General features: G+C 46.5%; 1 protein-coding gene across 1 annotated transcript; it reads right to left on the bottom strand.

The window, feature by feature from the left end:
• Window positions 1-1,057: 1,057 nt before the first annotated feature.
• On the bottom strand, window positions 1,058-7,550 carry LOC739380 (uncharacterized). Its single transcript, XM_054666359.1, has 3 exons — window positions 7,426-7,550; window positions 6,231-6,362; window positions 1,058-2,940 (listed from the first exon to the last, which is right to left on the bottom strand). Exons 1-3 carry the CDS (start codon window positions 7,533-7,535, stop codon window positions 2,400-2,402), a joined length of 783 nt encoding a protein of 260 aa, XP_054522334.1. The 5' UTR covers window positions 7,536-7,550; the 3' UTR covers window positions 1,058-2,399.
• Between the last annotated feature and the right edge of the window lie 7,609 nt (window positions 7,551-15,159).

Genomic DNA, 15,159 nt, shown 5'->3' with positions numbered 1-15,159 from the left:
GGCCTGGGACTGGGGCATTGGCTAGGAAGCGGTGGGAATATTCATGAATGGAGAAGTGGCCAGATGGTGAAGACGACTAGAGGGAGGGTTGGAGGCCTGGGACTGGGGCGTTGGCTAGGAAGGGGTGGGAATATTCATGAATGGAGAAGTGGCCAGATGGTGATGATGACCAGAGGGAGGGTTGGAGGCCTGGGACTGGGGCATTGGCTAGGAAGGGGTGGGAATATTCATGAATGGAGAAGTGGCCAGATGGTGATGACGACCAGAGGTAGGGTTGGAGGCATGGGACTGGGGCGTTGGCTAGGAAGGGGTGGGAGGGCCTCTCTGGAGTCACAGAAGCCTCATGCATCTTGACCAGGACGGTGGATGCATGGCTTACATTGGTCACAACTTGTCAACTTGTATGACTGAAAACTGAACATCACATTGAATTAGACTCAAAGGCAAGACCTGAGGCAAAATTCATGTAAGGAGGGAGTTTGGGTGAAGCTTGAGGACTGCTGCCCGGAAGCGTAGATTCAAGTTGCCCTGAATACACCTCCTATTAGCAGCTGTTACAGGTGGGTTTTTCAAGGGAAAGAAGAGGCTGTTCCAAGTTGTTGACCAAGGATTTATGTTAAGGTAACATAATCTATTGCTTGGCTCTATATTGTTAAGCCGTAGGGTGTGAGTTGCAGTGTCTGCTGCTGCACTAGGTTAACCTGAGGCAACAGCCAGCATTTCAAGAGACGAATACACAGCTCCAAGGCGGGGAGTGGGAAGTCACTGCCGCCTCACTTGACTGCCTCTCTGGGCCTGATCATTTAAAAGGACTTGCATCATCCCTCAGCACAATTTCTTTCCTTTTCTCAATTGTATGAAAATTATACCTCAATAAGTTTACTATAGAAATTAATGAGTAAATATGTATAAGTTTTCAAGTTAAAAATATGTGTAAAATATGTTTGCTCACTTTTTTAACCTATCTTCATCGGTTTTAAAAATTAACTAACAAACCATGATGGCTTTGGAAACATGTTCTTCCATTTGTTACTTTCATAATGAAAGAAGAAATGTATTTTAAATAACATTTAAATTTAATTTTTTCATTATCATCTGGGAAGCCCCAGCCCTTTGTGAAAGGAAAACAATGTCCACTTTAGAGTAAAACTTGCTGATGGAAAAACCAGACTCCGTAGAATATTTTAAAGAGGTTATTTCTGAGCCAACAGGGGTAACCACAGCCTGGGAGACAGGCTCCAAGGAGTCCTGAGAAAGGACCTGAGGTCGGGTTGCAGTTTTTTTTTAATTTTTTGAGATGGAGTCTCGCTGTGTCACCAGGCTGGAGTGCAGTGGCGCGATCTCGGCTCACTGCAACCTCCGCCTCCCGGGTTCAAGATATTCTCCTGCCTCAGTCTCCCGAGTAGCTGGGACTACAGGCGCCCGCCAGCACGCCCGGCTAATTTTTGTATTTTTAGTAGAGACAGGGTTTCACCGTGTTGGCCAGGATGGTCTCGATCTCTTGACCTGGTGATCCACCTGCCTCGGCCTCCCAAAGTGCTGGGATGAGAGGCGTGAGTCACCGCGCCCGGCCGCACTTTGGTTTTAACATTTCAGGGAGGCAGGAGTTACAGGCAAAGGCATACAGCCGTGCACAGAAGGTCGGCATTGGTTTGAGCTGAAAGGGAGGGACATCTCAAAGCTGGGGCTTACAGGACATCAGTGGATTCAGAGATTCTTTAATTTGCGTTTGGTTGGAGGAGGAAGGTTCTGTCTAAAACTTGGAAGCTGTGTAGCAAGATGATGACCTGCAGGTGTGACTTTACCCTTGCCTGCATGGGTCCTGTTTATAATTTGGTGTCTTATTGCCACAAAGAGTCTGTCTGTCAGTCTTAAGATCTCCATGACCTCTAATGCTGGTCCGTGGTTGCATCTAAGCTGCAAAAGGGAAGGAGCGTAATGAAGCGTGGCGGACCTCCCTTCCCATCGAGGCTGGGAACTCAGCTTTTCAGGTTTCTCTGGGGCCCCTTTCAGTTGTTTAGGGGGCTTAGGGTTTTGTTTAGCTTACCAACTTTTCCTATTAGAAATTTAGCTGAAGTTGAGGTCACATAAGTCTTCTGGAGCATTCCCTAACACAGAAAATGCCCCGCCCTTTAGAATTCTAACAGGACAGAGAAAGTGGAGGCGAGGAGCCCACCCTCTCCAACTCCTGCTCTTACGGGGGCCCCAAGACCCAGAGGAGGGGCCTGCCTGGGCCCTGGGGAGGGCACCCAGCCTGTGCTCCCTGGAAGGGTGGGTTACTCCAGGCAGGCCACTCCTGCTGGCATGGCGATGATTCAGTTTCAGCCCTGCACCTGCAGCCTCTGGCTGCAGCCGGTCTGCAGTGTTTCTCTTTGTTCCCCCTTCCATCTTCCTCGACCTTATGTTCCCATGCTTCCCAGCAGGAGGGGAGGCCCAATTTGCGTTTCCTTTTCTGTAATAAAGCCTGCTGATGGGTGATTGCAGCTTTCTCTCACTGCCAGGGAGGAACTGGGGTAGGCTCCAGGCAGCCAGAGGCACCACTGTGCTTCCGTGGGTTTCCCCGGGGCACCTTCAAGTTCCAGTGTGAGTGCTGTTGAGATTCCGGGCGTCCAGTGCACACACAGGAGACGGCCATTGCCTCCCCTCCAGCCCCAGCCGCGGTGCACAGGGCGAAGGCTGTCTGGGTGAAGGCTATTTGTGAGTGAGGCCGGGGAATGAGGGGCAGAGCTCTGCTGTAAGAGCAGAGCAGGTGATGGAGAGGGTGGGAGGTGTAGTAACAGAAGCAGGAAACTCCAGTCATTCGAGACGGGCAGCACAAGCTGAGGAGTGCAGGCCACCTCTACGGCCAGGAAACGGATTCTCCCGCAGAGCCTCGGAAGCCACCGACCCTGCTCCCACCTTGACTCAGTAGGACTTACTGTAGAATTCTGGCCTTCAGACCTGTAAGGGAATACATTTTGGTTGTTTTAAGTCACTAAGTGTGTGGTAATTTGTTGCAGCAGCCACAGGAAACTAGTATTGTAGTGAAGCCTCAAAACCCCCCTGAAGGGGCTGGGCTCAGTGGCTCATGCCTGTAATCCCAGCACTTTGGGAGGCCGAGGTGGGTGGATCACTTGAGGTCAGGAGTTCGAGACCAGCCCAGCCAACATGGTGAAATGCCATCTATACAAAAAATACAAAAACTAGCCGGGCATGGTGGCACATGCCTGTAATCTCAGCTACTCAGGAGGCTGAGACAGGAGAATTGTTTGAACCCAGGGGGGCGGAGGTTGCAGTGAACTGAGATTCCACCACTGCACTCCAGCCTGGGTGACAGAGCGACGCTCCATCTCGAAAACAAAACAAAACAAAAAAACCCCACCTGAAGGTTTCCAGTTCTGCCAGCAGTCTCCCACCCAACCCCCAGAAGCAGACATTCCATTGCTGTGGGCCATGGACAGGCAGAAGGAAGCATCTTCTCATGGCAGAGGCCTACCCAGGAGAAACCCAAGGGAAGGCACTGCTGGGCTGGCCCCTCTCTGCCAAGGCCATATTCTTTTTTGTTTGAGGCCAGTTTCACTCTGTCTCCCAGACTGGAGTGCAGGGGCACAATCTCAGCTCACTTCAACCTCTGCCTCCCCAGTTCAAGTGATTCTCCTGCCTCAGTCTCCTGAGTAGCTGGGATTACAGGAGTGTAGCATGCCTAGCTAATTTTTGTATTTCTAGTAGAGATGCAGTTTTGCCATGTTGCCCAGGCTGGACTCGAACTCCTTGCCTCAAGTAGTCCACCTGTCTCAGCCCCGCAAAGTGCTGGTATTACAGGAGTGAGCCACTGCACCCAGCATTTGCCAAGACCTTTGATGGCACGCTTTTTCCAGGTGATCAGTCCTTGTCTGGTCTGGCTCTGCCCCACTCTCCTCACCTAGTTGGAATCCCTAGCTACTTTTCAGTAGAGGAGAGTGTGTACCCCAATCCCAGCTTGGTTCAGATCTGCATTTAACTCATGGAACCTGGCTGCTCCCCAGGTCCTGAAGAAAAAAACGGTCTCTCTGTGGGTATGATAAAAGATGGGCCTGTCCCCAGGACCCTGTGAGAGGGAAGCCCAATGTCCCACCAGGTTGGCAGGGCTGGGGAAGGGAAAGTGTTATGGCAGCCCCAAGAAAAAAAAGAGGCAGCAGAGGGAGCAGGACAGCGCTCACATGGAACTCATGCCACTGCCTGAGTGAGGGGAGGGAGGAGTGCATGCCAGTGACGTCAGGGGGCAGAGAGGCGCAGTTCCAGGGCGGCTTTCCCCCTCACTTCCTGCCATGTTACTCTGATTGCCTCCAGGTGAGCCTGCCCACTTTGTGCCCAGGGGCCTGTAGAAAACCACAGCTCCCCATGGTTATGGCCCCAGGAGTGGGGCAGAGCAGGGAGGAGTCCTGGACAGAGGAGAGGCAGGGGCAGGAGGGAGTAGGCCTCAAACTCCAGGAGGGGGCCCTTCTCATGGGTCCTGCTTTCTGGCTTCTCCTTCCTTACCCCTGGGCTGATCACTTGGGGAAGAACTGAGACAAAGTTTCTCACCCTCAGGCCCAAAGGGTTTAATTACTGGGCCCTTAGGGAGGTGTGAGCCCCCTGAAAGGATGCAAGGTTTTGTTTTGTTTTGTTTTTTGAGACAGAGTTTCGCTCCTGTCGCCCAGGCTGGAGTGCAGTGGCGTGATCTCACCACACTACAACCTGCGCCTCCCAGGTTCAAGTGATTCTCCTGCCTCAGCCTCTGGAGTAGCTGGGATTACAGGTGGCTGCCACCACGCCTGGCTAATTTTTTGTATTTTTAGTAGAGACAGGGTTTCGCCATGTTGGGCAGGCTGGTCTTGAACTCCTGACCTCAGGTGATCCGACTGGCTCCGCCTCCCAAAGTTCTGGGATTACATGAGCCACTGTGCTTGGCCACGACGAAAGGTTTTGTGTGGAGAGCATGTACATGCCTTTCTGGGAAAACAGTCCACAGCTCTCATTCTCAGCAGGCTTCACGGTCAAAAAAGGTTAGAACTCTTGCTACAGAGCTGTGGAAGCAGCCAGGTGAGGGGCCTGCCAAGGGCACTCTGGGCACTACCTGGGCACTCTCGAGCCCATCATCCCCTAGGCAGGCTGCACTGCTTGGTATTTGCAGAGCTGAGGGGGTGGGGCATGTGGGGACTGTGAAATCGCCCTGAGATGACCCACAGTCCTCAGCTGGGAAGTGAGCGCTGCATCTCCTGCAGCGTCCTCCATCCCTAGAGCCATGGGGCCAGGAGAACTGGCCCTTGCAGCAAGTGAAAAGCCTATTATTGATTCCCTCCCTAGCCATGTAGACAGTGAACCAAGACACTCATATCAGGTAAATGCCTTGTTCTCTGTTACCAAGGTAGCCAGTAGGCATTCCCAGATACAGCGAAGGTCCTCACACCAAGATATGCACCTGGCCACCTGAGGAAAGAGAAAGGACTATCTGAGGGGATGGAGCTGAGCTGGGTGTGGAGTGGTCCTTGTGGGTCCTGGAGAGTGGGAGGGGGAGCAGCATGAGCCAGGCCTCGAGGCAGAAGGACAACCAGGAGAGAGCCTGGAAAAAGTGCTAGACCCACAAGGGCACAAGGCTGGCCAGAGGGGAGGTGGGATAGGCTGCAAAGTCCTGAGGTCTGAAGATTGGCCCTGGCAGGAAGAAACCAGGTAAGGTGGGGTGTTACCTACACCCTCGGGGCCAGATGCAGGCCAGAGCCAGCCAATTACCAGGCCCTTAGGGAGGTGTGATCCCCTTGAAATGATGCAAGCTTTTTTGTTTTTGTTTTGGAGACGGAGTTTCGCTCTTGTCGCACAGGCTGGCACCTTTGCCCAGAGCAGGCACCAAGACTTCTGGCTCTGGGTGTGACCTCAGTCTGGGTAAAAGCCCCAGCCCCCACCAGGACCACCTACCCCCTAGACTACTTCAGGTGCTGAGCCCAAGCCAGGGGCAGGAAGCTAAACTGATGCCTAGGGTAATCCCAACAAAGTCCCTGGTTCCCCGCAGCTATGGGGCTGACAGGGAATTACAGCCCAAACCCCAGATGCTGGCTCTCAAACTAACACTGAGCCCTCAGTGCCCACAGGGAGATACAATCAGCGCACTTTCCAGATGGGGAAATGGGATCAGAGAAGTGCAACAGCCTTGCCCAATGCCCCAGACCAGGGCTCCAGGCCCACAGTGTTCTTTTGTCACTGTGTTCAGAGGGCAGCAGCTGCTGTGATGTACCCACCTGAGCCTGGCAGCTTTCTCCAACTTTGGAAGCCCAGGAGCATGGCCCCTGTCCACAGATGCACCTGGCATGAGGCGTGCCCAGAGGGACAGAGGCAGATGAGTTTCGTCTCCTCCACTGGATTGTGAGGGCCTAGAAGGAGACAAGGGTCTGCTTGAGAAGGCAGTGAATAGCGAGCAGCCTGAGGCAGTGCCCCTCTGGATGGATGCGCAGTGCCTGGATGGAACCTGGCTCAGACAGAGCTCAGTTCTGCAGGTCCCTGAGGCATGGAGAGTTCACAGCTACCAAGTGTAGGAGTCTGGATTCAAAGCCAACGGCGTGACTCCAAAGTCCCTGCCCTAGCCCCTGGACCACCCTTGCAGGCCCATCAGATGCCCAGGCCAGCAGCACAGCCAGCCAAGACCAGGGAAACTTGGGGAGCCTCAGAGCACCCCCAGGTATTCCAACCTAATCCTGGTACCCCGCCTCTCACCACCCTTCTTCCTGCTTTAACCTCAACCGCTACACAAAGCCTGGGCCACTTAATGTGGCATCAAACAGATGCCTCAATAAATCAGTCTAATCTTGAAAAATAAAAAGACTTAACAGATATACAATTGCACGTTAGAATGCTAAAGACCATAAACATATAACAACTTAAAGTACATATAAATTCAATATATATCCAATCATTGTAACTATGACACAGTAGAATATTAAAATACTATTTTCAAAATGTATACAAGCTTAATGTTCTATGTATTCAAACTATTTATTCAAAATACAAATCATCAACATAAATTGCCACTAATATTCAGTCCCCTTCACAGGACACATGATTCACTGGGAGTTAATTAGCAGCCGGCAGGCAGTGACACACAGCAAAAATGAAAACCAAGAGGTGAAATAGTTCTGAAATAAAGGTTTTAAAGCTAACAGAAATCACTGAATTACTAAGTCATTAGCACTAATTTTGAGCCAACTAACTAATTAATATGAGATGATACGATGTCCTATACTTTGGTAAATACAGACTATGTTTAAACAATGTCTGTAACGTGACTTGTAAAATGCTCCTGGCTTTACAAAGATGTGATTAAGATGTAGTAACACATGCTAAACCACTTCCCCCTGCAGAGCATGTGGTAACTTTCATCAGTCACATTGAGAGTCCAGAAGATAAAGGAAAAGGTCATGGATTTCGCTGAGAACTTACCAGAGTTGAACTCCCTCATTTTCCGTTCCCCAGCATTGGCGGGTTCTAGGACTGGTGGCTGTGGTGGCTCGTTGGTCTTTGTCTCTTAGAAGGTGGGGAATAATCATCATCTTGAAAAAGAAAAAATGGTCATTACTGAAGGAAACATCTTAGGTTACAGCCACCTCTGGGTCAATTCCCAACATTCAAAAGCTGAGCAGGGCTTTAAAGCTATCTTATTAATAATTATTTCTGTATTGCGAACTTCAGCATACTTTTTTCTAGTTACATTTGAAATGTTATTCTTTTGGGATGTGCTCAAGTGAGTACTGCTTTTTCCTCTGCCTTGCTTCATTACTTTTTAGTTTCCTTCATTTGAATCATCATTGTAAGTCTCCCCTTCTCCTCAAATAACTTTCAAATTGCTGCCAAGAACTATGTTCTGTCTTAAGGCTTTTGAGAAAAAACTTTCAATGAAGATAGCCTCCTAAAGTTATACAAATATAGAAGAAACGGGATAAAATAAAGCTTAGATTGGAAAAAATATTTAAGATTATACAAAATTCACGCGTAAACAAGGGAAGCTGAGTAATTGTATGTTCAAATACTTTTAACAAGTGCAAAACATGTAGGCTTAAAGAAATAGAGCTGGCCAGGCATGGTGGTTCACGCCTGTAATTCCAACAGTTTGGGAGGCCGAGGCAGGCAGATAACTTGAGGTCAGGAATTAGTGACCAGCCTGGCCAACAGAGTGAAACCCTCTCTCTACTAAAAATACAAAAATTAGGCCAGGAGTGATGGCTCATGCCTGTGATCCCAGCACTTTGAGAAGCCGAAGCGGGTAGATCACCTGAGGTCAGGAGTTTGAGACCAGCCTAACCAACATAGAGAAACCCCGTCTCTACTAAAACTACAACATTAGCCGGGTGTGGTGGCACATGCCTATAATCCCAGCTACTCGGGAGGCTGAGGCAGGAGAATCCCTTGAACCCAAAAGGCAAAGATTGTGGTGAGCTGAGATTGTGCCATTGCACTCCAGCCTGGGCAAAAACAGCAAAACTCCGTCTCAAAAAAAAAAAAAAAGAAAAAATTAGCCAGGCGTGGTGGTGCATGCCTGTAATCCCAGCTACTTGGGAGGCTGAGGCAGGAGAATCGCTTGAACCCAGGAGGCTGAAGTTGCGGTGAGCTGAGACTGCACCATTGCACTCCAGCCTGGGTAGCAGAGCAAGACCCTGTCTCAAAAAAAAAAAAAAAAAAAGGAGAGAGAGAAAGAAAGAAACAGGGCTACATTATTTATGAAACAGATACTGTTAACTCAGTCACCAGAAAGCCTGTGTATAAATGAGCAGTGAGATATTCAAGCACAGCACACACACACTTCTCAGGACAGCTGTCATGAGAGTTCCATGCTCGTTTCCTTCTGGATACATCAGCAACTCATTCTGCTATGATCCTGCAATATATCTCATGTTAGAATTAGAGACATCTGGGCCAGGCACAGAGGCTGACGCCTGTAATCCTAACACTTTGGGAAGCCGAGGCAGGCAGATCACCTAAGGTCAGGAGTTCAAGACCAGCCTGGCCAACATGGTGAAATGCTGTCTCTACCAAAAATACAAAAAATTAGCTGGGCATGGTGGCACGCACTTGTAATCCCAGCTACTCGGGAGCCTGAGACAGGAGAATCGCTTGAACCCGGGAGGTGGAGGTTGCAGTGAGCCGAGATCATGCCACTGCACTCCAGCATGGGGGACAGAGCAAGGCTCTGTCAAAAAAAAAAAAAACAGAAAAAGAAAAAGAAAAAGAAAAAAGAATTAGAGACATCTGGATCAAATCAGCTGCCAGTCTCGCAAAGTGTCGGGTAACATCCTATTAAGATTGCTGCTTACACATCATCTATAAAATACTGAAAATATCATTTTAAGAAATCTTTTTTTTTATTTTGAGACAGAGTTTTGCTCATTGCCCAGGCTGGAGTGCAATGGTGTGATCTCAGCTCACTGCAATCTCTGCCCCCTGGGTTCAAGCAATTCTCCTTCCTCAGCCTCCTGAGTATCTGGGATTACAGGCGTGCACCACCACACCTGGCTAATTTTGTATTTTCAGTTGAGACAGGGTTTCTCCATATTGATCAGGCTGGTCTCGAACTCCTGACCTCAGGTGATCCACTGACCTTGGCCTCCCAAAGTGCTGGGATTACAGGTGTGAGCCACCATGCCTAGCCAAGAAACCCTTATTTTAAAACAAGCCAGGCGCGGTGGCTCAAGCCTATAATCCCAGCACTTTGGGAAGCCAAGGCGGGTGGATCACTTGACGTCAGTAGTTTGAGACCAGCCTGGGCAACATGTTGTAACCCCATCTCTACTAAAAATATATTTTAAAAATTAGCTGGGCATGGTGGTGGGCACCTGTAATCCCAGCTTCTCAGGAGGCTGAGGCAGGAGAACCACTGGAACCTGGGAGGTGGAGGTTGCAGTGAGCGGAGATCACGCCACTGCACTCTAGCCTGGGTGACAATAGAAAGATTCCATCTCAAAAACAAAACAAAACAAAACAAAACAAAACAAAAAACCACTAAAAAAAAAGACTCCATTTCAAAAACAAAACTAAAACCAAAAACACAACACAAATGTAGTACACAAATGAAAATAATTACTGTGTTAAACACAGTTTCATAGAAAATAAAAGACCAATCAAATACAATAAGCTGCCTTTTTAGATGGGTATGTTATTCTTCTTTCACAGCTAAAGAAACAGGCTCAGAGAATGTTATTTGATTGGACCGTGTTGCATTTCTGGACAGTGCAGCTGAGATCAGACTTTGTGTGTAACTCTACTAGCCTACCAGGGTGCCTCTCATAAAGGTAAGAAATGTAAATTTGGCCTAATATACAAAGTTGCCAGGGCAGCACTGGGTCAATTCTACATACAGTACTTCTATGTTCATCAAGGGAAACCTTAAGGGAAAGTGAAAATGCTTCTAGAAGGCGACTGGACATCAGCGCCTTTGCTTGTTGCCTTTGGGCTCTTCTTCTAAGGCCAACAGTGACCTGAAATTATTGACTGGCTTTTCCAATCAAGTGGACAAAATGGTACCAAGGTCGCCAACATCGATGTAGAACATCGATGTTCTACAACATTGCTTAATGCAAGGGGAGACGCTCCTGACTCAGAGTGTTTAATTGCTCACCTACTTCTTTTTCTGCCCTCTTGGGCTTCTGAAATGAAAAGAACCCTGGGGTGATACAGTGAGTCAAAGGGGTGCCAGCCGCATTACAGCAAAATAGATTCCTAAAAAATCCCTGGCCTAAGATGACAGCCTTGGCTGGATCAGTTTGAATGTGCTGATAGTGGACATGGTAGAATGAAGGTGGTTGAAATGTTCATATTAAAGAACTTCCACCCAGATTGCAAGAAAAGAGAGAGGAATGGAGATGGCAGCACGAGCCCCCACAATAAAAGCAGATGTTTTGAGATCAGTTATATTTCTTCTGACAAAAATTAAAGACAGAAACCAAAGTTTAGCCTGAGACTACAATTAATTGGGCAATAAGCCAGAGGCACATATGGCATAGACAGATTTAAACATTTCTCCCTGATATTAATACAAACACTAAAATTACAAATACATGGATTCCAAATAAAACAAATATTTAAAAAATTTGATGAATAAACACTGGGGTCTACAGTAGTATTTGAAGGAGATCTCACAAACAGGTTTGGGTTTTGAAGGTTAGAACTGGTGGTCTAGAGAATTCATTTCATTCCAGAGAAAGAAAGAGAGGAATTTATTGGGTTCCTTCAGGAATGCGTCTAGCTTTGCCTCATCTTTGTTTGAACTATGGATACAGCAGAAGAAAACATGAGGATTTCACAGATTTAAGGTGCAAAAAGTCACTGGGTTCTCTAAGAAGTCTGGGATTCTTCTGCTGGAAAAATAAGTTTGTTGAGAAAAAATGAGTTGGAGGAGGCTGTTATTGAAGTGAAGCAGAATTGTTTTTACTAATCTGCTTATTACCCACTCTGTAGTGTGGAAACAAATTATTCATGCACAAGGTCCTCTTACTGTTCCTAGAATGCAGTGGAAAGAGAACAGATTAGTTTTCCTCCCTCAGAACACAACCCCTAGAAACATCCTACCTCAGATGAGATATTGCCTAATTATTTTCAAAAGACAGTGAAACATCATGGATGTAAATGTTTGCTGCAAAATAAATACATGCTAGAAACAGAAGCATCTGGGTCACAGCTATATTAGAGCTACCTGTGTTCCCCTGTCACTGACATTAAAACAAAAATGTCCAATACAATCATTCACAGCATGGGAGACGGGAAGTTGAAGGATGGAAAGGCCAGGCATAAAAGGATTTCAGAATTTACGTCCATAAGGAAGTGGCTTTGTGCACTGTCTGTTACTGCGTGCAAGGTGAAATTTGAAGAATGAAAACGTGCAGTAACAAGGGCTCCTTTGTCCAACTCACCTCTCCAGATACCAAGTTTCAGACATGTTGCATTTTAATTGAAAGGTTGATATAATTTTTTTTAAAGAACACTTGCGGTGTTTGAAGTGACAAAGGCTGCTGTGACCAAAAAGCAGGGAAAGGGAATTTTTTTTTTAAAAGCAAACAACAACAACAAAAACCCCACAGAAAAGCAAACAACAAACAAACAAAAAACAGAGGAAGAAGTCGAACACCCTGGGCTGTGACTACTTCCAGGAAGGGGCTACAAGAGGCAGTTGGAAATTCTATTTGTTTTGCAACTGTGGGTTTTCCGGCCTGCTTCCTTTCTAAAGTATATTACTCTGCTTTTGATTCATGAAGTTATCCATTTCTGTTTTCTGGAACAGCTATGTATTTTCTTTATCTATCATCTATTTACCATCTATCTATCTATCTATTTACCATCTATCTATCTATCTATCTATTTACCATCTATCTATCTATTTACCATCTATCTATCTATCTATTTACCATCTATCTATCTATCTATCTATTTACCATCTATCTTTTCTACCTTTCGCTATCAAGAGCTTGGGTCAAGCAGGATAGAATTCCAGTGTATGTTCACTCTACCATTTAAAACAAGAGCTCTTGCAGGCATTCTCCATCACATCATAAACCTGAGCTTTCTAAAACAGGGTGTGGCAAACTACCATGCATGGACAATGTCTGACACAGTCTGCGTTTGTAAGTAAAGTTGTAATGGGACACAGCCAATACATGTGTTACATAATGTCTCTGGCTACTTTCATGGTATAATGGAAGAGCTGAGTCATTGAGAGAGAGACCATATGGCTTGGAAAACTTAAAATATTTAACATTTAGCCCCTTGCAGAAAATACTTGCTGACTCTTGTTTTAAAAGATCTCTGTTTAGAATGCTACCTATTGTGTTCTGGATAGAATCACAACTCTTTACCACAATCAACACAGCTTCAGCCCTGCTTCTATATCCAGCCTCATCTATTTCTGCTCCTCCTCCTTATTTTCCTCCTGGCCATGCTGATGGATTGTCAGCTTCCCAGATGTGCGAGAATCTCTCCTCCCTTCCCAACATTCTCATGCTCTCCCTCTGCCTCTCAAGAACTTCCTGCCCCATCTCTCATGACAAATCCTTTATACATTCTTTAAGATGCAGCCCCTTTGTTCCTTCCTTAAGGATGTCTCTCTGGCTCTATTTTGGGTGACGTGCTCCTTCTGCATCTCCCACAGCCAGCCTCTGTGTGTCAGCTACAGCATTTCTTTGCATCTCTGTGTCATATATCACCAAATCTGCCTGAGCTTGAGTGAGTCACTGCATGACAACTTCAGACTCCACCAGCATTGTCCCCACTAACCACGAGGCTTAGACATTTGTCCAGTATGCTCGGGGTTGCGGGGTGGTAGCAGTAAGCAGCTGGTGAGCATCATTTCTTACATCAGAATCAAATCTGTAGATCTCTGCCATTCATAAGTATTTGCAGTTTAAAATTAGCATAAAGATTTTCCTTAAAATACAAACAAATGCCTTGAGTAGGCTTTTGGAACGTAGGATGTTTCCACTGGTTCATTTCTGTGTTCAGTATTCCTACATGAATCTAAACACGACTCTGCTCTTAGTAGCTATGTGACCCTGGGAAAGTCACTCAATCTCCCTCAGCTAAATTTTGTTGTGTGAGTAATGAGGAGAGAGTTGTGATTTGTATTTAGTGAATAATAACAAACAAAAGGCATTTAGCTTTCTGGAACCAGGTATGTAGTAGATCCTCATGAAATACTAGCTCTGTTGATAAAACTAGACCAAAAGAAGCTTACAAAGTCAACGACAGTATGAGGCAGTGAAGGATGTAGAGGAGAAGCTGCTGCTGCAGCCTGTAGTTCCTGGAGGCCCGTTTTTCCCATGATTTAGCAGGAACACACTACCTTTCCATGAGGAGACACTGTCCACAGAAACCAAGGCCATTCTTTGAAGACAAAGATGTCTTAATAGCCTTTACATTAATAGTGAAATATAAATAATAATTTATTAGTAATAATAATGTGAAATTATTTACATTACCCCAACCCTCACCTTCACCCTCACCCTCACCCTAACCCTCACCCTCACCCTAACACTAACCCCAACCCCAACCCCAACCCTAACCCTAACCCCAACCCCAACCTGTAACCCTAACCCTAACCCCTAACCCTAACCCTAACCCTTGGGTGAGAAAGATTTTCCACAAACTTCAGCTCAGTTCAGGCACACACTGTCCCTGAATGGGCATTTACCCTCAGATGGGTACACATACCTGTGAACATGTGGACTCTTCTGTCAGACAAACACACCTCTAGTCATGTGGATTCTTTCCTCAGACAAACACACATGTCCCCACATGGATTCTTTCCTCAGACTACCACATATGTCCTTACATTTACTCTTTCCTCCGAAAAGAGACATTTCCTCATGTGGACTCTTGTCTCAGACAAACAAACATTTCTCCATATGAACTCTCACTCAGATAAGTACACATATTTCTACATTGACTATTTCCTTACACAAGCACATATATCCAATATTGAACTGTTTTGTGGCAACATGATCTCAAGATAATGATAATTATAAAACCCTTTACTGACAGTGTAGATCTCCATTTTTTCATTGTAATTTAACTTTGCCTTACTGTTAAGAACAGTAGTTTGCAGCTCCAAATGCACTGATTAAAGACAGACGTCCATTTTCTCTGGAAATGTATTTTTATGTTCTTACTGGATGTATTTGCTGATAATGTTTGCTACTATGAAGATACCTGAACAGTGTCCACATTAGAGAATAAGAGAAAGTAATGGACAGATTAACCCTGTGCATCTAGACCCAGGAATCCTTTGACCCTACCCTCCCTGAAATGGAGACACAGAGGATGGATGAGCAAAACTGAGCAGTGCACCCATGATCACAAAAAGAATGACATGGAAATGTGCCTCTTCCCACCTCATGAAAGGCAGCTCATCCTCTGTTCTTTCAGGCCCTTGGTGAAGAGCCACCCCATGTCTGTCCCTTCCTCAGTGTCCACACCATGAAGTCTGCACTGATCTGGGCTTCCCTTCTCATCACTCACAGTATTAGTGTGCATTGTGAATCAGGTCCAGCTGTGGCTGCTCTGCATGGGGCTGCAGTCAGTACGTATCCTCTGTGTTCATGTAAGTCCTGTTGAAGCTTACTGATGGAGTCAGAGGGGGAAACATTGTACAGCCCAGCGGTTCTCACAGACTCTCCTGCAAAGCCTCTGATTTCA

The sequence above is a fragment of the Pan troglodytes genome, chromosome 15 (assembly GCF_028858775.2).
Source record: "Pan troglodytes isolate AG18354 chromosome 15, NHGRI_mPanTro3-v2.0_pri, whole genome shotgun sequence".
NCBI classification, from domain to species: Eukaryota; Metazoa; Chordata; class Mammalia; order Primates; family Hominidae; genus Pan; species Pan troglodytes.
Note: the sequence above shows the minus strand (reverse complement) of the source record. Positions and strands in the feature narration are given on the sequence as shown.